Raw genomic sequence first — 26286 nt, 5'->3', positions numbered from 1 at the left:
ATGAGCAAATAATCCAAAATGTACAATTTATTTTATTCATGTTCACTGTGAAGTTTTACAAGAAAAAAAAAGGTTTTCTTGAGTAATTGATATTCAAATTCTCTTTTTGTAATCCTTTAATACCCCCCACTCTGCAAGACATCCAGACTGAAAGACACTGTTATGTGTCTCTTTTTGGTTGTTTGACTGACTTTCTAACCAGAGATGTTAAGACACAAGATAGGGGATTCACCAGAAGGGACAGGTGCCACCAATCGGTCCTAGCCACTGACTGGCTTTTATTGATTGATGTGGCACCTGCATTTTGTAGAAAAGTGTTATTTTACACTGCTACTTACCTTCCTGCTCTCTGCGTCATGTATACATAATAACAGACACAAAATGAGGCCACTACAAACACTAAATGTTGTTACAGGTCATGTCACATGGAAATTAAACACCTGGAAATGGAAGTTTTAATTCAGTCATGGGAATAATCACAGTGGCTTAGTATAACATATTAATGTGGTCAAATTGTTTGTTAATACAGAGCAGCCAGTAAGAAGAAAATATGTTAGTAGGAATGTAATGCCTTACTCTCCTCAATGTGTCTGTTATCTCATCTGTGTAGTTGAAAACACTGGTTCGGCTCTTTTGTAAGTTGTACGTTCCTGCTTGCCTTTAGGTGCTGTAGCAAGAGAAATGGCTATTTTTGTTAAATGATCAGTTAAACATAAGTTGCTTAATTTAGTAATACCAAGGCATTCATGTTTTTTGATGGCCAGGGTTTCAAGATATCCATTTCTGTGATATAAACCTCCAGGCCAATGGTTTAGAGGTGGATGGCAGTTAGTTTGTTGTGCTCAGAGCCATGAGAAATGAATTCTATACATTTAACATTCACAACATATCTTTCCAGAAGTTCATTGGTATAAAGTAGTTCCAATAAAAATCACTGTAAACTGTGAGCTGAGCTCTGGAATATCCTGAGAAACTTTTATTCTAGAAAGATTTATTGCTGTTTATTTAAATGTACAATGAAACAAGACCACAAACACTGTTGTAATTGCCTTCCATGTGGATGTAGAAACCTCACAAATAGATATGTCAAAAATAAAATCTGCATGGTTAGGTTCCACTGTAGGTGAACATTGTGTAACTTTATTGACCCTTTAAGACCTCAATATAAACTCATAGTTGCAGTTCAGGATTTATTATAGACATTGTGGCTTCCTCGGCTTGCACACTTGTTTGTTTTCACTGAAGACGTGACCTGTTTGCATCACAGTCTTTGGCTCGGTTTCTCTTTGGGTCCATGCCCAAAGTGAGAGTTTCCTTGGCTAACACAGAAGGAGAGCCAGGCGCTTCCTTCACCGACTGTGCCGGGCATCTGTGACTACTCAGGGGGGGGTGGCGGTACACACCCACTGAACCCTGCCCACTCAAGATCCTGCATGCTTTAATGCAGGGTGGCAGAACTATTTTATAAGGTCAAAGCTAATGTAGTTTTTAAAACAATAACACTAAGGCTTTTAATACAAACTTATATATATATTGCTTACTGCATATATTTTATATTCTATTTTTTATTGCATTATATTTCAATATAAATTACTGCTTTATTTTATTGCTATCTTACTATATGTTTTATTACAGTGTTCTTAATATAGTTTGCTATATGTGTTCTTTTTTTTTATTTGAATTTTTTTATTCAAATTCCTCGTACGTGTGAACCTACCTGGTAATAAACCCATTTCTGATTCTGATTCTGATTAAAAGTGATGTATGAAGGAACTAGAAAATATATAATTTAATATAATATTAAGCTTTGAAGATCTTGAATTAAAATAACAGTTGTGTTATACAATTGTTTGTCAAAACAAAATGGCTGCTGTTAGAAAAAGCAGACTAATACAAAAACAGCCATGATGTATTTTTGTGCACAGAATCTAGCACTAGTCACCATGGTGCTGCTACTGTTGCTGCCCCATTCACCGTCCTCTGTGGGGGGGGGGGGGGGGGGGGGGGGGGGGCTCAGGCTCGTGTTTTCTCATGGAGATCATTTTTGTTCGCTCAGTTATCCGCAGTGAGGCCCGGAGGGTAGTTGTAGAAACAGAGGCATGGAGATTCATATCAGAACCACAAAGCGTTGTTTGTCTTGCCTATTGGTGAGCAGCCCGGAGCTGTAGATGATAGGGTCGCTCCTGGGTGCCCCCCCCCCCCTCCCCGGCCCCTCGCCCACCAGCCTTCACCACAGCTGGTCAGCAGGCCCACAGCTTTGCAAATCCCTCCATTACAGTCATACACAAGTGCAAAGATAAACATGATCCTTTTAATCTGAATGTTTCTCTTATTGGAATACATTATTACTATTGTTCTCTGTGAACAGTGCGACCATTGAGTTTGAACAAACGGAGAATAAAATCATTCAGACTGGAGGATGGTAATGTGGAACAACTTGTACAAGAATACCACTTAGTGGTATTAACATGTATTGCAAGGTCAGAAGAGTGCACCCAATTACAGGTATGAGAGTAAAACAAATCTTTATTTCATGATATGTGTTTAATTATACCAAATGTTGACCTTTGCCCTCTATGTAGTTTGACTATCTATTATATGTCTATATGTCTACATCAGTGTCCTCAGACAGAAAGACAGACAGACACTAGGTGGGGCCAAAGTATAAAGATGAACTACAGGGACTTGCGTCAGAGAAATCCATCACTGAGCATGCAGCCGGGAACTATGGGCTAACAAATGTATTTTCTCTTAAATTATTATTATCGTTTGCAGACTTTGTGATCACGACTAAAAGGTTCCACAAAATAAAATATTTATATGATTTTCTAATGTCAAAAAAAGTTTCCATGTGAACTAGCAGAAGACAGAAAACAGAATTAGAAAAACAATCCCAGTCTTTTGTGTAAGTGAAATTATTGTTGTTAGTTTACTCTGACGTTTTTTCCTTTTAAATTGTTACTGATTCAATATCAGTAATATCCAAAGTCATCTTGTTGCAAGTTTGGATAGAACAATTGAATTAGAAAATACAAAAATCTGAAAAAAAGTTGTTATGGTTTCACTGGTAAGTAAGGGTTCAAGGAGGCTTGTGTGGGTGTGTGTGTGTGTGTGTGTGTGTGTGTGTGTTTAAGTGTGTTTAGCCATGAATGGACTGTGTTCATGTGTTATCAGTAAACAGGCAGACCTGACGTCTGGCTGCTCGGCCGTCTCAGTCTGTTCTGAGTTCTGCTGTGCAGAGAGATTGACAGGCCTGTACGTCAGCACCCATATTTCTCACCTAAGATTCATACTGACCCTGTTTGGCGTCTGATGAAGGCTGCAGGCAGCTCCCGCCCGGCCAATCCCCAAATTCTTTGAGCTCAATGTGGAGCTCTCTTTCCATCTCATTTTTGAAAGCATTTCTTCCCTAAGGCACCAAATTGATTCATATCAACTCATACGAATTAAGGTAAAGCTTCATCTCACTGACTCTGTTTTGCTGCATCAGTGGGTTTTTTCCACTAGCTTCCTTTAACACTGAATGGAACAGAACAAAAGTTGGTAATCATTTATTATTTTTACATGACAAATGCCACTTTTGTCAATTTTCTACATTGTAATTGGGTTGTTCTGAGTAGATTCAATGTGAAAAAACAATGTGTACTTTGCACCACTCTTGCCCAATTTAAATCATGTTTTTAAATAGTATTGAAATAAAAGAGTAATATTCTTTGTCAGATTTGTCAGGTTTGGGGTAAATTCAATCAGGGGCATACGAAAAAGCACAAGCATCAAACCTGAAAAAAGTAATTAAATATATATTCTGTTGTATTAAGATAATTTCCTCTTGGTGTGTCCATGTGTAATGCTTGCACAAGGAGCAGAGTCAAACAGTCAATCATCAGCACCTCACTGTATACACACCGTACAGCGTCACACGAGACACACACTGACAGACTGTGTGACATCACTCAGCCGTGAGCAATGACCCGACTGTTTTTGGCGGTTAAAAGGCTTACGTTTGGTCTGACGTCGTTGGCGTCTCAGCTGGGAGATCAGCATGTGTGTTTTCAGCGAGCAGAGCTGAAGCATCCAATAGCACTGAGGGATAGGGTTTCACTTCTGTGAAGCCAGTAGAACTCATCAGTGCGTGCGTGCGTGCGTGCGTGCGTGCGTGCGTGCGTGCGTGCGTGCGTGTGTGCGTGCGCGATCGAGATCAGAGTGATGGTTTGATGCAGAGGTGGAAGAAGTAATGCAGATCTTTAAATTAAGTAAAGTAGAAATACCACACTATATACTCTGTCATATATAAAGTCCTGCATTCAAATTCTTCTAAATGTAATTAAGTACAATATATAGTTAAATTACTAAAAGCAAAAATGAGTCATTATGCAGCATTTATTACATATATATAAAAATTTGTATCACTGTAATATATTAAGTAATGTGTCATTAAAGTTGCAGCTGGGTTATACGTATGAGGTTATTTTTACTATATACTGCTGGGGAGCTGAATCTTTAATATATTATAGTGTGTTAGCTGATTATATCTGTTTTTATCAATCTCCATTTGCAATGTAATTTTCACTAAAATATCCAAAAATGTGGGACGAAAATAAATGTTTTTTCCACCAAACTGTAGAGGAGTTTAACGTAGCATAACATGTATATTACCCTAGTAAAGTACCTTAAATCAGTACTTAAAGGTAGGTAGGTAAGTTTGAGAAACCGGCTCGAGATCGCTAGAATTTGAAAATACACAACCGGAGAAAATCTGCCACTTCCTTACAGAGCCCCTCCTCCAACACACACGAACGCGCACATGACCAATGAGGGCACGAGATAAGTTTGTGCACAGATGGAAGGCTGACAGGCAGGTAGGCCATCCAGTTATTTTAGCCGGGCCGGCTAAAATGATTGGTCGTGCTTTTTACAGTACTACGGCTTCCACAGATGACATTTTTTTATGGATTTTTTGTCAAAGCACTTAAGATATTCATTGCTATCGGGATGTTAAGAGCATTCCATGGAATATAACAAAAAGTGTATCTCGAGCCGGTTTCTCAAACTTACCTACCCCACCTTTAAGTAAATGTATTACGTTTACATTCCCCAAGTGGTTTGATGTGGAGCTGTTGAGGTCATGGCTTGTGTCTCAGGCTTGCGTCATCACCTATAGGATGTGACTCCTGCCAGCTAGGCTGCTGCTACTGCTCTCATCTGTTCTAACGGCGTCGGAGACAAAAATATACTAAATGTGAATTATGTTGTAGCCTGATTGATGAAAATCATCTAACCGGCAGAAAAAACGACTGATAAGAAAGATATGATAAATATAGGACAGTATTTGCAGCTGCCTCTTTGTTTCTCATGCATGTGTGCTCAACACATGATCACACATGCCCCTCACTCATGCGCACATCTGAGGAGACACATCTGACCTCCTGTTTGCATGCAGTTTTACAAGATTGCACAGTGAAGCGTTTCACACGGCCCGGTGACGTCAGCCAAGCGTTTCAGCGCTGGTCATTTTTTTTTTTTTTTTTTTCTCTACCTTCTGACCGCATGCTTATCCTCAGAGCCTGATGTGATAATCATCTAGGTCACATCTAGGTCAGAAGTGGTGCCAACCGAAAACACTGCTCACTAATCTACATGTTGTGTGTGTGTTGGTGAATGAATATTGGACTGTGTGTCATATTTTTATAAACAGACTTCATATTTAAGTAATATAATACATTTTACATTTTGAAACCTAAAATAGTTCATATATAATGTTCTCTAACAAATTGTACATAATTGTTATACAGTAATCAAAATGTGTGTTTAATTAATGTGTGTCTGTCTCTGTGTGTGTGTGTTTTCTGAAATACACAATAAAAGTGAATTTGTTTATAAAAATTAAAGCCGTTTAAAATTAATAACACTAGTCCGCTTGGTCCTATTGAGTGCAAAATAAGACCATTTTAGGGAATTGCAGAAAGGGTGATATTGTATCAGAACAATACACCACTGGTTTGAAGGGCATTCCCTAGATGGTACAAAAATTAAACAAAGATGATTTTATTTTCAAAGGAACCCTTCACTTCTCCCTGCACCTTCAGCTAAATTAATGGAAGTCGGTGGCCTTGTTCTATGTATTATTTATGTAGCCATTTGGTTCCTCTGGAGATATTGGCGGTTGCATCAGCTACCAGGCTATATGCTGCATTCACTTATATACATTATATTAGCTTAATGTTAATAAGATGCAAATAATAATATATGTTGCTGAAAGATGTTCAAAATGTTCTTCCATTTTCAGCACTGTACATTGGGCTTTGAAGGGAATGAAATACACGTCTGCTGCACTAATTCAAATGCCATTAAAATGCTGCGGTATATGTGTTTAATGCACATAAATTACATCTGCCCGCGTGTGTGTGCATGTGTGTGACAAATGTTCAGCCAGGCATAATTTGTGCCAGCTCTGTGACGTAGAGGCCATGAGGCCCAGGCGGGTGCTGTGAGTGGCAGTAACAGCATCTCCTGCTCGAGCCTGCCCCGTCTCTGACTTCATTGGCTCCAGCTCTGACGCAGATACACGCAATCCCCCCGCCCCCCCCCTGCACACTTCTTTCATCACGTTTTTTTCACCCATTTAAAGGTTTTTTCTTTTTTCTTTTGATTCATGGGCTTTCTGCAGTTCCCTCCACTGCAGCGCTCCACACACATCTGCACCACCTGTCCATTGTGCTCTTCTCATTGTGAGTTGAAACACTGAGAGCATTAGAGGTGTGATACGGTCACATTAAATTGTCAGCATGCAGCAGACGACAGCTTCCACTGCTTCAGTAAACTGCTGCATTAAAACTGTTCAAATGCATGTTCATCATTGACCACGCCATGAAATGTAGTCCACTCACTGCTCATTGTAGTTTGTTAAACACATGTAGCAAACAAGCTTTAAATGCACAACAAATTGGAGTGAGATCTTGCTTTTAGCGAGAAATGTAAATCTGAGGATGACATTTATCCGTCTCATTTATAATTTTTCTGTTGACAAATTTACTAAGAATCTTAAAAGCACACATTACATTTTGCATCAGTTCATCTGAAGAAACCCTATAGTTTGGGTCTAAAGATCTGTATTTATTTACTCTACTATCCATTTAGCGTAATACCATTCAGCCACAGCTGTAGCAGTTGTCCACATTTACTGCTAACACTTTGTCTGATGCTCTGTATTTAGACGGAGGCATTCTGGCACTGCTCTGACTTTACAAACGCTTTATTTTGCAGTCAGAGTAAGCTCTGCTGCTCTGAGAGTTGACTTACAAACTCACGATGGATGGACGATTTTTTTTACCGCCTAGATTGACCTTCTTCAGGCTGATATGATGCACAAGAATACCCTTCAGCTGCCAGGGCTCTATACTCTGCCCTGACCTTTGATCTCCATGTAGATACATGGTATGAGACTTTCCCTGCAGGGATTACATAATTAATCATTCTGAAAACATTTGTTAATCTGGCATTTAATGAAAATGAAATGACATTCTTCTAGTGCTGTAGTGATATGTATGCTTTCATCAGTCTTTTTTCTAACCTTTCTAAAAGTAAGAAAAAGCAGTGTAACATCCCAATAGGACCGAAAGCACTCTTTCCCACATTCTGTATAATAGTAATAATGGCAATCTTGAATTGTATTCAAAGTTTAAAAAATATATTCATATATTATATTATATTTTTGGAGTAGTCAATATTTTAGCATTACAGAACTGTAGGCTGTCTATTTGTTTCTTTCATATTTTTACCCGTTTGCTGCTCCCCCCAAAGTAAAATTATTATTGTCTTTGCCCTGCAGTCTTTCTTCCCATGAAGTCCCACTGTTGGTTTTGTGAGGGTGTAGAGTAGCAATAGGTCACATGGAACTTCTTCTTTTAAACAGAAGAAGCTTCACTGGTACCGCAAAAAAAAAACATTCCAATTGTTGCAGCTTTGTTGATCAAATATTGTAGTCATAATAACATTATATACTCCAAGTTAATAAAATAACTTGGAGACCATCAACAAACATCACTTTAGCTAACATTATATTAGAAAAAAATAAAGATGAGCAATCCATATCGGCCATACAGTCCACTCACAATAATTTACATTTCCTAGCTCAACTTTCTAGTACATATACTTTCGTTTATATTTGTATATTGTAAGTGGATAAACCAATGAAACACACCACAGCATTTATAAATCTAAACTGCAATTCCCATCCCTAAATGGGCCGTTAGAATACATACATCTCGGGATTGTTGGAAACGTCATTTCATTCTCTCTGTCTGTACACACAAACTGAAAGATTGACATTAAAATTGACTTTGACTTTGATATGACTCAACAAAACATAACACAAACTTTAAAAACTCCCTGAAGTGAATAAATCACAGTTTTTGTTCCCTTTTGCTGCCATCGTGACTATAAGGGAGCGGGGAGACAGAACTGAGTGAGACTTTTTCTTCTTTGTTTGAGAGGGAGAAACACCTGTCAAATATCTGCTGAGTGCAATGTTCTTGTTGCTTGCCTTTCTGACTGAGCCGTTGCCAGTTTAAGGGTCTGACTATGAATTGATTTGATTATTGTAAAACTCAAATTAACCACCATTACAAACCAGACTGCTACAAAGACCAGCTGTAAATAGGATCCCTTTAGTTTAAGATACCAACCCAGTCTCGCGGCATTTCGTGTTATAGTCACGACATTTAATCTATTGATTCGTGTTCACCAACACGATTTTCCCCTTTTTTTCGTGTCACACAGAACGATTTTTAAAAGCAATGTATTTCTATTAGTAGTGTGTTTCGTGCCTGCAACACGTATTTTTGTCCGGTCGGGTCTTGAAAGACCGGAAGCTGTGTGGTTCATAAAAACATTTTCTTACTCAATATCAAGCCACGATTATTGTTTTTATTTTAAATCGTATAATGTCTGACTTTTTTTGCCATCCGCGAGGAAAATAAATGGGGCCTCAGAATACTGAAATCTGTATTTTTTTTAATTAAAATTAAAAAATGTTATAATTTCTTTCTAATTTGTTATTCTTTTCTAAATAACACACTGTTATTTACTCAACAATAACACACAATTATCCTTGTTTTTATTTATTTGTTTAATTCTATAATCTCTGGCTTTTTTGGCGTCCGTCAGGAACTGAATTTCAAAATAAAATAACCGGAAACAAACGTAGGCCTATATGGGACATTTCGAGCATCATTGCGATACACACCCACTGAACTGATTACCCAAGATCCTCAGCTATGGTTTAAGCTCGGTGATTGGATGTTTTAGCCGCAATGCACGTTGGGATATGGTGTTAATACGTTTTCGTTTTTCCCACAATTAGAAGTTGCCAGTATTAAACACATTGGTGTTATCAAATTGAAAACATATAATTAATAAATGGGTGAAAATTGCTTGTGTCCATAATGGACAGCATTAATATATACCCACATGACAGCTCATTGTTACTTTGTAATTCTACTCCACTACAATTCAGAGGTTAACCTGGTATTTGTACTCCACTACATTTATTTTAGTTACTTTGCAGATTCTGATTAATGATGTGAAATATAAACAACCCTTAAATCAGACTTTAGTTACACCTGAGTAAAATTCAGGAAGGTGATTGTCAAGTGCCAACAATCAGGCGAGATATTAGTTGGTGCTTGAGAAGACTAAACATTTATTTGCAGATCCCTATAAAGTATATTCATTACTCGTTATTCTCTACTAATAGTTAATTAAAGACTGTATATAATGGCTATTTTGCACATCCCTTTCAAGATTTCAATATTTTCTAAGGTTTATTGACATATCATATACACAACTACGGTGTAGTTATGCAATGAATGAAAAACTTGGGTCGCAGGTTCCTCAACAGTGCATTACAAGACATCTATCAATATGTGTGTATACCTCCACCATTAAACATATTCTGCACATTTCTTATACTATCTACATACATAAGAGTATAATTAATGTGTATCAGTGCTTCAACATAGTTAACATAGCAGGAAAGCAATATATTAGACGTTAAGTACTTTGTCAAGCTTAATATTTATCTGTAGATACCCCCAAAGCTTTTTTCTTATTTAAAAGAAGACCTTAACCTAAAGTATTCTTTAATGTTTAAATAAAGGTTAATTTGTTTTTCTGTTTTGCACATCCTCCTATTAATATCTTTGTACATCCGGCACTAAACTGTTTTATTGTAGAGATCACTTACAGTATCTTCTTGATTTTTTATATTCTATATTTCTATCATTGACCTTCTACTTTCCCCCTATGAAAGTATGTACTCTTAATATTTTTTTCATCAAATATAACATATTTAAAAAATAATTCAATAATGTGCTTTAACCACTAGACGGTGCACACAAGGTACACACAGCATACTAATAATAACTTTGTATTATTAGTGTATGTATGTATAACATCTGAAGATGTGTAGTTTTATTCATGTTTTCACATCATTTTACAGGATATTGCTATATTATTTCACATGTTTTACTTCTACACATTAATATCTGATTTGTAAAAACATCACAGACAGAAAGGTATATCCATCATTTAATGGTAAGCTATTGCAATTCTGATTCCATAGATGTGTCTCCCATCAGCCAATCATACAAGTCCTTTTATATCAGCTGTGCACCGTTATGGGGTAAATATAACCTATCTACCAATTGGATCAAATATAAAAGTCAGCCGAATTAATGTTGATACTGCAAGGAGACGTATTGTGTGAAGAGAAATTGAAGATGTTGTTTAATTGCTGATATATTTATGATCCACGTCACATATTCAGTTTTGGTGGCAGTTCTTCCAGTTTGTCCAGAAGTCTTCTAATCAGGGCTCTATAAATAAAGAACTACGGCAGATGTGTAATATTTAATGCAGCCGAACCGTGTATTACAATGCCGTTATGTGATGACTTTCAAAGAGAAAATCAAGCACACTCGGATTAAAGTATTATTTTCTTTTTTTCTTTTAAATGTTTTTCGGATTTCATATTGCATAAACACCATATCCCAACGTGCATTGCGGCTAAACAATCCAATCACCGAGCTTAAACCATAGCTGAGGATCTTGGGTAATCAGTTCAGTGGGTGTGTATCTGTTTCCGGTTATTTTATTTTGAAATTCAGTTCCTGACGGACGCCAAAAAAGCCAGAGATTATAGAATTAAACAAATAAATAAAAACAAGGATAATTGTGTGTTATTGTTGAGTAAATAACAGTGTGTTATTTAGAAAAGAATAACAAATTAGAAGGAAAAATATATTTAAAAAATACAGATTTCAGTATTCTGAGGCTCTGAGCCCCATTTCTTTTCCTCGCGGACGGCAAAAAAAGTCCGACATTATACGATTTAAAATAAAAACAATAATCGTGGCTTCATATTGAGTAAGAAAATGTTTTTATGAACCACACAGCTTCTGGTCTTCCAAGACCGTAAGCTGTGTGAAGATACACATACCTTCAATGTCACGTAACAATATGGCCTTTCAAAAAGATACATTTAACAAACTGTCTTTGAAAGATAAGCTAATGAATTGTCTAGCCTGAATTAGACTCTGGTATTTACCATATGCAGCCTGCACCAAATTGGGTCGGATTATCCAGTTAGTCTGTCCGCTCCTCCTGTTTCATCACTCCTTCTCCTTTAGCTCCGGAGCACCATTGGCAGATAGAGGTAGAGAAGGAGGTGATCCAGCCATGTTGGAAGCTTCTCCTCATCCTCACATGTAGGCTGTGCTGTTAGGGAAACATGGAACTTAGCAAGAGGCTTGTCATAGATGTTGGATGTGCAGACAGGTCTGGTTTTCAAATAAATAAAAGCATTTTGAAAGGGAAAGTAAGAACCATCATCCTCCTCAGGTTCCCTACACATGCTGTTACTGTCAGTGAGTCCATAAAAGGCAACCTTCAGCAGATCAGCCCGTTTCCTGTTGACAAGCCAGTGCTGCGCTTCTTTTGGAGGGACATGCAGGCAGCTGAAGTATTATTAGTGGACACTCACCCTTGGGCCCTTTGGGACACAAAATGTTATCCCTGCTGCGTAATCTACACAGTTCTTCAACTGATGCGACAAAAACATCGGTCTTTAATAATTCCTTTGCAAGGGGCCCTTAAAGGTCTCCTATTATACTCTTTTTCATCAATATATTATTGTTCTCAGTTATATACAAAACATGTCTCTGAAGTGTTTGGCTCGAAATACCAAACAGATCATGCATTATAGCTTTCCGTAAACCCCTCTGTTTCAGCCCTGTTTCAAAAGTACTGATTCTCTGTCTTTTACTTTAGATGAAAATAAGGAGCCACTCCCCACGCCCCTCTGAGAGATATTTGTGCTCTAGTACCCCTTTCACACCAAGGCTTTTCCCCTTCTAGCTCCGTGCTAGAGCTTTTCTGGTTCAGAACCGGTTCTTCGGTTTAGCGCCGGCTCTTTTCACACCGCTCAGAGCCCGACTGGTGCTGCCGCTGCTGCGTCATGACGTCACAGTTTACGTCGCTGATTTTCTCCCCAACGGAGCTCACCTCACAACAACAACGGGCCGGGGACTGCGTCGGATCGATGATCGTGTTGCTTTTAATCATACGAAGCCAGATTAAATTAAATAACGACTTCTCCAACCTTATACTTTTCTCCAGAGTGCCGTGGTTCATTGTTTATTAATGTGTTTCAGCGGCATTTACCGACCGCTGCAGTGCTGGCTGCTCTTCCACGGGAGTGTATTCTCCCGTTCGCTCCGGGTTAGCTCACACGGCTCTAAAGTATTCACTGTCTGACTGTCACACAAGCAGCTGATACATATCCCCAGTTCCCCTTAAGTGAATGTGTGTCAGTCTGAATTGACGCTGTTTGGTGTCAGTCTGAATTGACGCTGTTTGGCATCACAACGCTGTTATGAAAGTTTCTCTGGTATAATATGGGTGATGTTAGCATAGCAACCGAAGCTAAACTGACTACTTGCTAAGCCGTTTTCTACAGGCACTTTTTACCGGCGTATTTTTCATTATGATTCTACTTGTGATAGTCGGACATGACAACCTGTGCAGCCCATGTATTGATTCCATCCGATAGCTGCTATAATAACAAACAAAACGTCTGCCTGCTCTCCACAATGATCAATAACAGCGAACGGATGGTCAAAGTAAGGTACAAATAAACAGAATCACACGAAGCCTGGTTAGTGTTGCCTGACTTTATAAAGCGTGTTTTTTTTTTACAAGTGTGTGGTTGCGTTCTAGTCACTTTGCTCAGCACTACTGCTGGTTACAACTTTTATTTGCCGTACTCGCCTTAACTGTTAGCTCAGGTTAATCTCGCCCCCCTCCGACGTAAGCGTGACGTATGCGGTTCTTGCTTCTAGACGGACAACTTTTTGGTGCTCGAAACGAACCGGATTCCGGAGCTTAGAGGCTGCTCCGCTGCGGTGTGAACAGGAAAACCCGGTGCTTTTCAAGCTCCAGCTCCGAACCGGCCCTGAAACACCGTTGGTGTGAATGGGGTATAGGAGGAGGTTCAGGTGATAAAGTGGGGGGGGTTAACCTTGGTTGGTGATTGGCTAATGGTTACACAAGCCAACAAATCGTTATGATATCATAAAGTGGCCAAAATCTGTTCAGTTCATTTTCAGACAGGTTTTTATATAAATGGATCAGGACAAAAAGTGAGCTAATCTTTCTTCCTGAAACTTTCAGAATCTCTTTACACAGAGGGGACACATGTTTATGTTTAAAATACATGAAAAAGTGGATTTTGCATAATAGGTGACCTTTAATATTATGTCACGATGTGAATGGAAGTCCTCCAAAATACAGTACATGTTGCAGCTGTGCATGCCACACACTGGGCTCAGGCCTACTTACTGTATCCACTGAGAAGATGGACACTTGGTCCTCATAGGGCAGACTTTACCATGGTAACTCCTCATCTGGAGCTAATTTTGGCCTATATCTCATCAGGACAGGCTACAGCACAGAAAAGAGGTGGAGCATCATTTATAAATGAGGATCTCATTGAGGGCTTGGATCCAGGTCAACATTGTTGCCACAAAGGGAAAACCGTCAAAGCTTCAGTTGTATATACAGCAGTCCTGGTTTTAATTCAAGAAATGTTTTTCACTTGAGAGGGCAATGGGAAATACAGGTTAAATAATCTGAGAATATTCTCTTTTCCCTGTCCTCACTCAAGTCTTGGAAGTCTTGGATATGCATTTGCACTTATAGTGGACCCAGATCAGATCCCATCATTATCAGATTTGTAGAATCTAACACTGCCTGTATATATACTTTCTAACCAGTTTCAAAAGAAGTGGGTGGATGTATGTGAAAGTGAAGCCTTTGATGCATTGTGGTGACATTGCACCAGTTTACATGCATTTTATGCGCACCACTCACACGTCTTATGTGTAGTATTCATTTTTGCTGGTTATTACTGTTTGATATAATGACACAACAATCACATTATGCTGATTGTGTTCATAAATGGAAAAGGTTAATTATTTTATATTATCAACTGGATACAAATAATCCAAATATGCAGTTTAAATGCTGCTACAAATTATGTTCATTTGACAATCTTGTCATATTTTGCAATATTAATTGTATTACATTACTTCCTAATTTTATCAAGGGATTTCTTTATAATTTGTTAATGTGCTTTATTTATCTCCTGATATCTTTATTCTTGCTTTTGTGATATATAAAAACACACCTCTTACACAATCCTTTAATGTATACCCTCTACTGTATCACTAACCAATCTAAAGAGCTTTCTCTCCATGCCAAAATCAATTTAGACACAAGCAGTTTTTGTGGTTGTTTTAAAAGACCCCAGCAACACTCACAGCAGGCAAACAAACATAACCTATGTTACATAATGTGCCATAGACAATCTCAGAAAGGTGAGAGGAGGAGAAGGAGAGAGAACAATGAGATTAATGGCTTCGATGTCCTAAGAGGAAGAAGAAAAAACAGAAAACACAAAGAGATTGAGGAGAGAACATTGAGCGGTAAACAAAGATGTCATATTCTCTCCTGGGATTGAGGACGTCTAAGCGAGCAACAAACCTTTCCTCTGGGTCGGTCTAATATACTACAGTCTGACAGCAGTTATTCAAAATGGCAATTATTAAGACGACAGAGGGCAGGCAATGATGTGCTGTGATTTGTGTTTCCATTAACCTAAATTATGCACCTATCGCACATTTGTCCTAATGGATCACAGTGCAATGACGTCCATTGACGTCACGTTTCAGACGATCCGCATTGCAGTCGCATGCAAATTTGTGCATGTCAGGCTGTGTGTAAAACTGGAACTGCTTTTTTCTTTTTCATTATTGCATTTTCTGACAAATAAGAGTAAACAGAGGCAGTAATATGCTCATTGGTTGTTGAACTAGTTGCGAGCCAAGCTGTGAAGATGTGCATAACTCCCTCAGCCCCCCAGGGACCCTGTATTTTCATGGGCCTGCCTCTGACGTCAATGCTCCGGCTGTCCTGTGGATTGTCAGAACAGACTATTCAGTTGGGGGGGAGGGGACTGGAAGTCTCTGTGGTGTGTGTCTGCCGCATGTGATGTGTGTGTGTGCGTGTGCGTGTGCGTGTGCGTGTGCGTGTGCGTGTGCGTGTGCGTGTGCGTGTGCGTGTGTGTGTGCGTGTGTGTGTGTGTGTGTGTGTGTGTGTGTGTGTGTGTGTGTGTGTGTGTGTGTGTGTGTGTGTGTGTGTGTGTGTGTGTGTGTGTGTGTGTGTGTGTGTGTGTGTGGTGTGTGTGTGTGTGTGTGTGTGTGCCTACGTGGATGTAACTTTGCTCCTGTACTGTATGTGCATATGTGTTCATGTTTGCATGTGCTTGCATGTGATCTGTCAATGTTTCACTTACATCTGGGGCGTGTGTGTGACCGTGTGTGTGTGCATGTGTGTGTGTGTGTGTGTGCAGAGTGCAAAAAGCTTGTACAGTGCCTTGAATCAGAAATGTGCTTAAGTGGATGAGGTCTGTAATGTGGGGGTAGGGGCGAGGCTGTGTGTGAACAAGCGCACACACGTTTGAAGATGTGCAGCTCTTATGTTGGGAGACAGAGGCCGTAGTCATCAGGAGGTTGTTTGCTAAAAAACAGCCGAGAGGGGAGAACAGTTAAGCATGGCTGCCGACCACTGCGCATTTCAGTCAGCTGTTGATCCCCCAGCGGTCGACAGTAAAGCTGCTCTTTCACCAACAGCTATAGGAACCTTCTGCATGTGACAGACACACACATACCATGCTTAGACACAGGAGATTTCAGCGCCTTTCATCATCACCTTTCTGCTTTCCATACGTTTCTCCGTAACCCACATGCTATCCATTCACAGAAGGGTATGGGATTTGGTGGCAGGATAATGTTGAGAGAGAAAAGAGTGCGCACTGCCTGTCCAAATTGATACAGATCAAGCTGGGGAGAGCCCTGGCGGACATTTTGAGGTTTTCTTGGGTCTGTGGTGCTTATAGTTAATTTATTCCAACTGTATATCAAATAAATAAGAGGGACTGTGATGCAGATTTAGCCAAAAAAAACATCTGTTCACCTGTCTGTCTGCCCATGATCTATCCTTTCCTGTAGATATATACTCTAACATTTCCTTAATGCAGCAGACTGTATCGAAGTACAACTTTTCAAGCTATATACATGAGTACAGATTGAAGGTACTCTACATGCATCTTCCCTATATACGACTCAGCTACATTTCAGACGGAAATATTGTACTTTTTACTCTAATCATTTGCCAGCAATATATAAAAGTTGCATTTACAGAATATACAATCCTGAAGCCTAGTTGATGTAGATTGTAGATGAAACTATATTAAATAAATACAGTAAATACAATCTGAAATGCAACAATTCCAGCTTGGTTGGTGAAAACAATTTGACACTTGCTCCGAGTGACTTTAGCAGATTACTCTTTAATGCAGGCCTTTATGAAATTGTTAAAATGTGCTCCAGTGAAGGGAACCTTTTTGCACATTAATTCATCAAAAATAATATAACTTTTGATACTTTACACAAAACACAAACCTTTACTCGGGTAACAATGCTGTTTTGTCACTTTAAGGTCAAATATTGAATTGTGGTCACATCAATGGAGAAGCGATAAATCTGAATGTTATGCTGTTACTACGATTAGCAAAGTTTAAAATTAAAAGTTCTGGGAAATGTCATCAAAATCCAAGAATGTCAGGGTCAATGTCAGGCAATTTGATCCTTTACCTACCCTCCACATATGCCAGGCAGCTCTCTAGCAAATGTGTTCTGAACAATATGCAGCTTGCTTTGTGTATTTAAAATAGCTCAAGACTTTCTGGGATAATTCTGTTGATTCTCTGTCGTTTTTCTACACATGCATCCCAACATAATACACTTGGATGCCACTATGTGAAAGTGCAAAAACACAGCTTTCTGTGTAGAGAGAACTACTTAAGTGCAATGTTTCTATTTCATACCGAGTGGACTTAACTACACACAATTGAAATATCAAATGGATTAGACAGGTCAAGCTGGTCAGTTCACTTCCTGTTATGTAATAATAATTCAAACTTTAAAGCAGTTGCTCTGCCACTTCTGAGAGCCATGGATCAGAGGGGTTCACTGGCGGGTCAGAGACAGAGTTGTGGCATCCCTTGTGATCTACCGCATTTCCCTATAAGTTCTCCACCCATAACCGTCTCACATAAGCTCATAAACTTCCACTCATCAACTTTGCTTGGAACTTTTGATAGCATTTGTTTTCTATCTGCATTTCCGTGCTACTTGAAGTGTAGGGAGGACACACAGAGGTGAGGAAGGTGAAGGAGCTCAGCTGACAGAGAGACTTTAACTCAGAGCTTTGTCTCGTTTACTTATTGTTTAAAGGTCCCATGTCATGGCCATTTCTACTGATCATAATTCCATTGTTGAGGTCTACTAGAATAGATTTACATTGTGCAATTTTCCAAACTCACATTGGTTTCTCATACAGCATCTCTGTATAGTATGTGTATTCACTCTCTGTCCTAAACGGCTTGTTGGAGCTCCTGCCCCCCCCCCCCCCCCCCCTCCCTGTGAGCCCAGTGTGCTCTGATTGGTCAGCTCGCCCACTCTGTTCTGATGAGTCCACCACCGTTACAGCGGAACATCAGTGATTATGTGTTACAATGGTGTTTGTTAGCAACCAGAAAATGACACCAGTAATGACAAACAGATGAGAATGCTGCGTGGGGTCTGGGTGCCGTGTTGGCGGGACGTTGCGCGGCTCGCTGCTGTGAGGAGCGGACAGTGTGAGCTGGGTTCATTTCCTGGTTGCTGCGTGGGGTCTGCGAGACAGCGAGACATCGCGAATGGACGCGGGAAGGGGGGGGTGCTGAGCAGTGGCGAGCCGTGACTTTTGTACCTAAGCCCTCTGACCTCTGATCAAAGGCTGAAAATGTGCGGTATGTTAGTTTTATTTTACCTTAATGTCTAGATTTATTTGGCTTCCCCTTCGGCATTCAACCTCCCAAATTCCTTGGCATTCAAAATATTATTCCACTAACACATGCTTTCTTTATTGAAATTCATTAACACTTAAAATAATCAAAAGGCTGTGTTATGCATGTGAAATAAACTGATGTGTCACAGTGAGACACATTCTTCATTTAGGGGCTTTTCTCATCGTGGTGAAAATGGAGGGAAAAGCGACAGAGTGTGTCAGAGAGAATCCATTATGTTATACGTGACCTCTGAATGGACCAGCTGCTCGAGAGTGAAGGAATGCCAGTGATTGATAGCGCGCGTGCTGACGCAACCCTCCTCGGCTCCCACACCTCTCTCTCTCTTCCGATATGATCAGTATGTAATGCTGCAGCCGTGAGGGAGTCTGGCACACCGTATGCTGTATCATGTTGCCGACTCAGAGCCGTCGAGGTGCTCTGTGAGCGCTGATAACACGGGCACACATCTACAAAGGTTGCAGAGATAGGGAGCTCAATTCATTTGGAACTTGATGTGGGATCCACACTCATATTATTCACACTGAAAGAAAAACAGATTCGCTTTTTTAACAGGAATCATTTACAGCAAGTTAATACTTGCTTACAGTTTTAGATGTCATGCAAGATTATGTTAATCGATCCAAGTTTGCTGTATGTTATGTTTACTTTTGCAATTTATGGCACAACATTTGCTTCACGTCAGGATTGTTCTGCTCTCTGTGAATGAATTATGCGTCTCTTTTCTACATGGATATTATTAGTGGAAATATAAACATTGTTGGCTAGCTTTAAGGCACATTTCTACAGTTAACAGGAACTTAGTGTGGCCTTATAGACGTCAGAGACAGCTCAAACTGATACAGGAAATCCTCTGACTAACACTTGATTCTGAAAGTAACAAAAAAGAAGAAGAAGAGAAGTTCTGTCTCAACTGCAGCATTTTATAATCTTACAATTGTAGAGACCAAATTAATTCAGCATTCTTATAATTGTGCTTTTATGTATTCTGCTCCCATTGTTTATTCACCAGATTGTCTTCTCCAGTCAGTGATGAATGTAAAATGTTCGTGGCTGACCTGATTAGAGGTTAATTGGTTTATTTTTATCATTATGGGATTGGATATTATTAGTATGGGATTATAACATTTCAGTTACACTGCAGATGTGCAGCTTTTGCAGAAGTTAGTCTTTTGCTAATTGATTCATCAACACTGATTATTATTTTGTGCCAATTCAAGGCGATTTTTACAATTACAATTTATGTAAATGAACTCCTGGTAAAATAAAGTGAATATATTCCTTTAGTAAATGCGAGTCTCTGCAGATATTGGAAGTCAGGAGCTGAAATATCAACAGTGATCCCTAAAAAGGCAGAACGACTAATCTTATTTGCCTCAGAAAAAATAACCTTGTTTAAAATCTCAAGACAGATAAGAAAGGAATTAGACTGCTGATGTTTAGAGTCTAAACTTTGGACTGACCCCGCTTGTTATCTCACTCTCACATGTACACACATGGTTTGTGTTTTCTGTACATTGAATATGCTTTATAAGGATGCACAGCAATGAACGTGTGTTAAAATGTTTGCCATTCATTTTAGCCGACAGATCTCTTTTTGTCTGACTGTGTTTGACTGTTCTGGATGATGGTAGCCTTATTCTACACAAGCCATTTATTACATTTGGTTTGGTAGTACCCAACCCAATTCTGCAGATGAAGCCCTGTTTTTGAGGAGGTCATAGGTCAGGGGCAGCACTTGGAAACAATTCAGTGCCTTGCTAAATGGCACGCCTGCACATCAGCAAGATACTTACAATCTGTGCTGGACCTCAGTTATTGCATGCGGAAATTAATGCTCCATTAAGTTACTGCCAGTGCCATGCTGTACCTTTAGAAGTTGTCGCCGTCTCCTCCTTGACCACTGACCATGGACCAGGAAACAGCAGCGAGTCTCTGGAGAGCCCACTGGCATAGAGAGGCGAAGTCCCTCCCTTTCCGGGGGAGCTCCATGGGACCTTATTTCGGAAAAATTATGTATTGAAGTCAATGGGGAGAGAAAGATTATCTTTCGATTCCGTTTGAATTGTGCCACGAATTACACATATGATGTTTGTCAATTTAAAAGATAATTTTGCAAGTCAAAAAAATAAAAATGTGTCGTAAAACTGTGAAGTAACACTTTTTTTTGTGTGAAACCGCTCAATTAACTACATCTCCTGTCTCGCACCACACACCAAGACGGCCGTCACGTTAGCACATTTCAGTTCTTTATTTCAGAACGAGGCGAAAAGTATTAAACAAGGTGAAAATCACTACAAGTCTGGGCATGTTGAGAGCTGTACATACACAAAAGGGGAGTTAGTCGGTTCCGTAAGAGCCAGCATGCGGGACCGGGATTCTGGGATTTGTAGTCTTTCTACTGTAGTTGCGTATTTTTTTCATAGTCTTATATTTCAACAGTTTTACGATAAACTGTGACTTTTTTGACATGGAAATCATTTTTTAAGATTGACAAACATCATAGTAATTCGTGGCACAATTCAAACAGGATCGAAAGATACGTTTTCTCTCCCCATTGACTTCAATACATAATTTTTCCAAAATAAGGTCCCATGGGGCGGAAGTAGAAGGGCGGGACTTCGCCTCTCTATCTCATACCGAGTTCCCAATGAGTAAAGCCTTAGAATAACTCTAGACAACGAACATAAACTAATATTTTCATGTTAGCCCCAAGCCTGTTTTTCAGGTCTCAGGCTCGAAAATGACATTTCCAGAACAAATGACCATAACTACACTTCTAAAAGGGGAAAATTAATAATCTTTTTTCTCAAAGTAATGATAAACCTGTGAGTTGGATGTAGAAAAGTTAGAATCAATATAGATGTTTTTTATTTTAAAGAAAATTCAGATTGAAAAAAAACTGTAAATTATAGTGTCCGTCCATTCTTTTTTACTTATAGTGAAAACTACCCTTGGATGATGGGTTAGTAGACTAAAAGCTTTAGGAATCCAATGTACAACATATAATAAGTACCCTGTATCAAGATTGATGCAAAATAAGTGACATTTTACCTTTTTAGAGAGGTTTAGCAAAAAAAACTCCACCTCTGGGGTCATTTGGGTGGAAATGGGCGTTTTTGCCGTTTCTCTGGAACCCATTGGTCGATTTTGATGATTGACATCTCTTTTGAACCGTTAGAGCCAATAGATGTGTGGATTACTCGACACACGCTCCGAAGCCTCGGCACAATACGTAACATCACTACATACTGGGTAGTTTATTTAGTTTAAAAAAAATTATCCGCTGATTTACAGACGTTTCTTTCCCAATGTTAGTCAATGGGGAAAAGTCTTTCTGGGCCCAATGACGTCACGGACTGATACGGAAATTGTAGTACCGCCGTTTGGACACAACGAATATTTTCATCAGAGTCCGGCGCACTTCCTGGGGGCTTGACTGCCACCCGAAGTCCCCGGCCGGTGTAGGTACCAGATGTGCACGGCCTACCAGATCAGCCCGGGGTCCGTTACGCTTACCAATGATGTCACGCATTGGCTGTACGGCAACCCAAGAGGACATTTTACGTGGCCAAATTCCGCAAAGAATATTAAAAAATAACAATCGACAGTGAATGTATGTTAGTGGAAATGTGTCAGGAAAGTGAACTGTTAATTAAGGAATGTTAATGAAGAACTGAAATGCATAAAATAGAAAGTTAATATGTAGCATATCCCTCCAAAATCATGTAAACATATTATGTAAATAACCCAATTTGTGTTCTGTGAAACTGAAAAGGATATTACGCAGTGTCTTAAATGTAATTTAGGTTAACTTCCTGTTTTATTTAGATGCTTTTATTTTTGAAGGCGAGTTTACGCTGTTGACAGGAAGTTGTTGTTGCTATGGAAACAACATGACAGAGAAAAGTTATATCTTCTACATATAAAGACGGAGAAAGTAAAGAATAAAGTGTATGTTTAAATGTTAGCACCCCCCGAAGAGGCACAAGCTCTTACGTTGAGTCTGGATAAATTCTAAATCATCAGTAAAGTCTACGACCATATTTCGGAGGGATGTGCTACATATTAACTTTCTATTTTATGCATTTCAGTTCTTCATTAACATTCCTTAATTAACACTTCACTTTCCTGACACAGTCCACTAACATACATTCACTGTCGATTGTTATTTTTTAATATTCTTTGCGGAATTTGGCCGTGTAAAATGTCCTCTTTGGTTGCCGTACAGCCAATGCGTGACGTCAATTGGTAAGAGTCACGGACCCCGGGCTGATCTGGTAGGCCGTGCACATCTGGGGTGTTTCTCAATGTCGAGTAAAGCTGCTCCAGATCCACTATTTCAAGCATACTACGTCATCGAGTGCCGCCGAAGGACTGTTCCAATGTCCAGCATACTTGGAATTATACCAAGCCCTGCGTACTTCGTAGCGAGAAATTTCGAGGCTGTAGACTCCGCGGTCTTAAAATCCCCACAATGCTTTGCGCACGTACCAATTTCCCCAAATCTGTGGCGGAAAATGTTAGGCGGGGCCTCTCATATGACGCACACCTGCACACTTGCTCGTCTGTTCCACTCTTCGTTTTCCGAATGCCAGGAAGTATTCTTGCCTCGCTTCTGAAGCAAGTGACTCGGAAGACATGTGCTACCAAGCAAGCGTACTCGACATTGAGAAACACCCCTGGTACCTACACCGGAAGTCCCCGGAGTTGGGGACTGGCTTCAGTAGAAGCTGCTGGGACTCCCAGCAGCTTCTACTGAAGCCTTCCGAGTAAATCGCCAGAACGCCGACACCTCCTCATCACTCCACCGCTCCCATGTTTTTTTTGTGTTGCCATAAGTTAGTCTCTCTCTGTTGGTGCGCTGGGCTAATGCTAATGCTAATAATGCTAATGCCAGCAAATACAATGGCGGCTTCACAAAACTTTTCGGAGTTTTACGGGGCGTGGTTTGCAATTCGCCCAGCCAATCAGAAATGGGAACCTTTTTCTCCCAGGAAAGTACCTGCTCTCTAGCAGGGACTAAAAAGGGGGTGAAAAGGTTTTCATGAACTAAGTTCTAGTTCCGGATTTTTTTGGTGTGAACGCAACATTTCAAGAACTATCGGAACTATACTGGGAAAAGTACTCCGGTGTGAAAGCGCCTATTGTCATTTTCGGTTTGTTTCAAGGCTACACAATCATGCAGGCTTTTATTTTGAAACCCAAAGCGGAAGTCGAGCTAAACACTGCTTGGCGCTCTATTGGCTTTCCCTCTCTCTCTCTCTCTGTGTGTGTGTGGTGTGTGTGTGTGTGTGTGTGTGTGTGTGTGTGTGTGTGTGTGTGTGTGTGTGTGTGTGTGTGTGTGTGTGTGTGTGTGTGTGTGTGTGTGTGTGTGTGTGTGTGTGTGTGTGTGTGACTCTCTCTCTCCCCCTCTCTCTCTCTCCCCCCTCCCCTCCCATTCCCTCCCCCCCCTCTCTCTCTCTCTCTCTCTCTCTCTCTCTTTCTCTCTCTCTCTCTCTCCTCTTTCTCTCTCTCTCCCCTCTCTCTCTCTGTCTATACGTCGTCGGCTCGGCTCCTCCAGTCTGCTGCTGCACATCCACAGCGGAGGAGGCGGGCCGACTGTAGCTACACCTCGGCCAGCGGTGCTGGGTCATAGCGCTGGTGGAGGGGGGGCAGCACACTGCTCTTCTTGCCCTTCCTAAACCGTGCACAGCCTGAAGCATTGAGGACACCCATCACCTCAACGAGGACTGGAATAGTTTGGGTTTTCGCCGAGACGCACCAAGTTGCAGCTGCAGAGGCGCACTTTTCTCCGGGGCTCCTCTCTCCTTTTGCGCTCACAGTCCGACATGGAAGATGGCCCGTCTTCAACAAGCTGTTTTAGAAGGTTGACGGACTGTTTCCTGGGTGCAAGTAGGTCTTCTTTATTTTTGTTAATCAAACTTAAATATACGCAAAAATATAACAAGCTGTGATGTTCAGTAACACTGCGAAAGCACATAATTGTAGTACTGCAGGAGTACGTTATTTGCCCATGTGTGTTCACAACTTTATGAATGACAGATTGATAGCAGATCTAGATGAGTGGGGACTTTATTGGACGGGGAGCATTCAGCATTGATCATCGCTACAGTCTTTTTAAAATAAAAATATATCCCGGGTTTATGAATCCCCTCTCGGGTATCTTGCTCATGCAGGGGACCGTCAGCGACCTGCAATAAGACATGGCATCAGAAAGCCAGGCGAAGTCCAAAGCTAGCACCGGAGTGTTGGCTATAGAAAGTGTACAGTAAAAACAGTTCGAGGAAAATAGCATGTAGAAATATGAGTTTAGGAAGTATGATCGTATTCATTATTATATTCATACTTACCAACATGTTTAAATATTTAATGCGGTGTTCCCAAAGCTACGTATATTACAATTATACTAATATTTGTTCTCATGTCATATTATAGCTGTGCTAGACGTCCTATTAACATGTATTATGGCTTTATATCAGTTGTTTTGCTTATTTTCTTAATTCTTTTATAGTTGTTCTTCACAATTTAACCTTATTTTCATCGGGAAAAAATATTAAATACATTGATACATTGCTGCCAGTTTGATACAAAAATTGCAGAAAGTTTAGTGAATGCATCTGTAATTCTTTATAAAATGTTTCCCATAGAATATTCACTTAGAAGTTGTGCTACTCAGTGGCACATTTGCAGTCCATGCTGCATATGTTGGCATTAATTGAGTATTGGTAATCAGTGTAATATAAATGTGGGAACTTCTACTTTAGGAATTATTGTGATTTATATATTTTTTTGATGGCACATTTACACTGACTGTGTGCAATATGAATAACTCGTGGATCTGGTTGTTTAACTGGCACCTCAAGTGACCTTTTGTGGCAACCCTGTAATGACAAGTTAGCCGTTTGGGGCTTGGGATACTGAAAGATGCCAAAATACCCACACAGCAGTGAACTGCAGTCATGGAATGTATTATTGAGGTATTGTATGCAAGTATCCCGCCCTTAAACTGACCAAAAAAGTACACAGACTTGAGATTTTACAAAGCTTCAACACTTTTAGAATTTGCAAACAAAGGTTGGTGGCTGCAGCTGACTAAACATTAGACTGTCTTAAAAAACAAATTAACTACAAAAAAGTCATTCATAAATATGTCGTGAAGAGAAAAATTCGACATGCCTGCTTTCACTTTGCCTATAATTGTCATCATGTGTGAGTATCATAGCTCACATTTATGATGTCATGTTTTACTGTACAGCTGTCAATTAATCTAGATTAAAGGTAGGATTAATTCGACACACTGTTTGCCTTCTCACTGCATGTTTCAATGTGATTGCTCACGGAGTAATTTGATTATAGGCTACATTATCCAATGTTTTATTTTTTTAACTCAAGAACATATTTTTCTTTTATATAGGATGCTTTCTAGACATTTAGATCACTTTAAATGTAACTAACACCCATTACTGCTGTTTTGTATTCCAGCAACTGCTGACATGTTTATCCTCCTATCATTGCTTGTCTGTTCTGAAATGCAACTGGTTGCTGGACTGTCTTAACAGTTTGAAAGACAACGTGTTGGCTCCTTTACATTGTGGTCGCTAATGTAATTCTAAGCAGAGATTCAGTCCTGGGACCTTTAAAAATGTTTGAAGTCTCACGCTGCGGGAAAACATATAAGCGTGTGCATGTTTGCGTGCAGGGATGTTAATGGTTGCGTCAGAGCAGAAGTCAGACTGGGTCAGCCTTAATGTGATCTC

At 39.8% G+C, this 26286-nt stretch overlaps 1 protein-coding gene across 3 annotated transcripts in view; it reads left to right on the top strand.

The window, feature by feature from the left end:
* pde10a (phosphodiesterase 10A) overlaps positions 1-26286 on the top strand; it is a 63943-nt gene that overhangs the window by 888 nt on the left and 36769 nt on the right. Inside the window, exon 1 of one of the 3 annotated variants that reach the window (XM_034152174.1) lies at positions 24074-24421. The exons of the other annotated variants lie outside the window; for them this stretch is intronic. Within the exon in view, the coding sequence (XP_034008065.1) occupies positions 24358-24421 (64 nt within the window). The 5' untranslated portion in view covers positions 24074-24357. Of the gene's footprint in view, positions 1-24073; positions 24422-26286 lie in introns of those variants that run through there. 3 annotated transcript variants of the gene reach the window in all.

This window comes from Trematomus bernacchii, unplaced genomic scaffold (assembly GCF_902827165.1).
Source record: "Trematomus bernacchii unplaced genomic scaffold, fTreBer1.1, whole genome shotgun sequence".
Classification (NCBI taxonomy): domain Eukaryota; kingdom Metazoa; phylum Chordata; class Actinopteri; order Perciformes; family Nototheniidae; genus Trematomus; species Trematomus bernacchii.
Note: the sequence above shows the minus strand (reverse complement) of the source record. Positions and strands in the feature narration are given on the sequence as shown.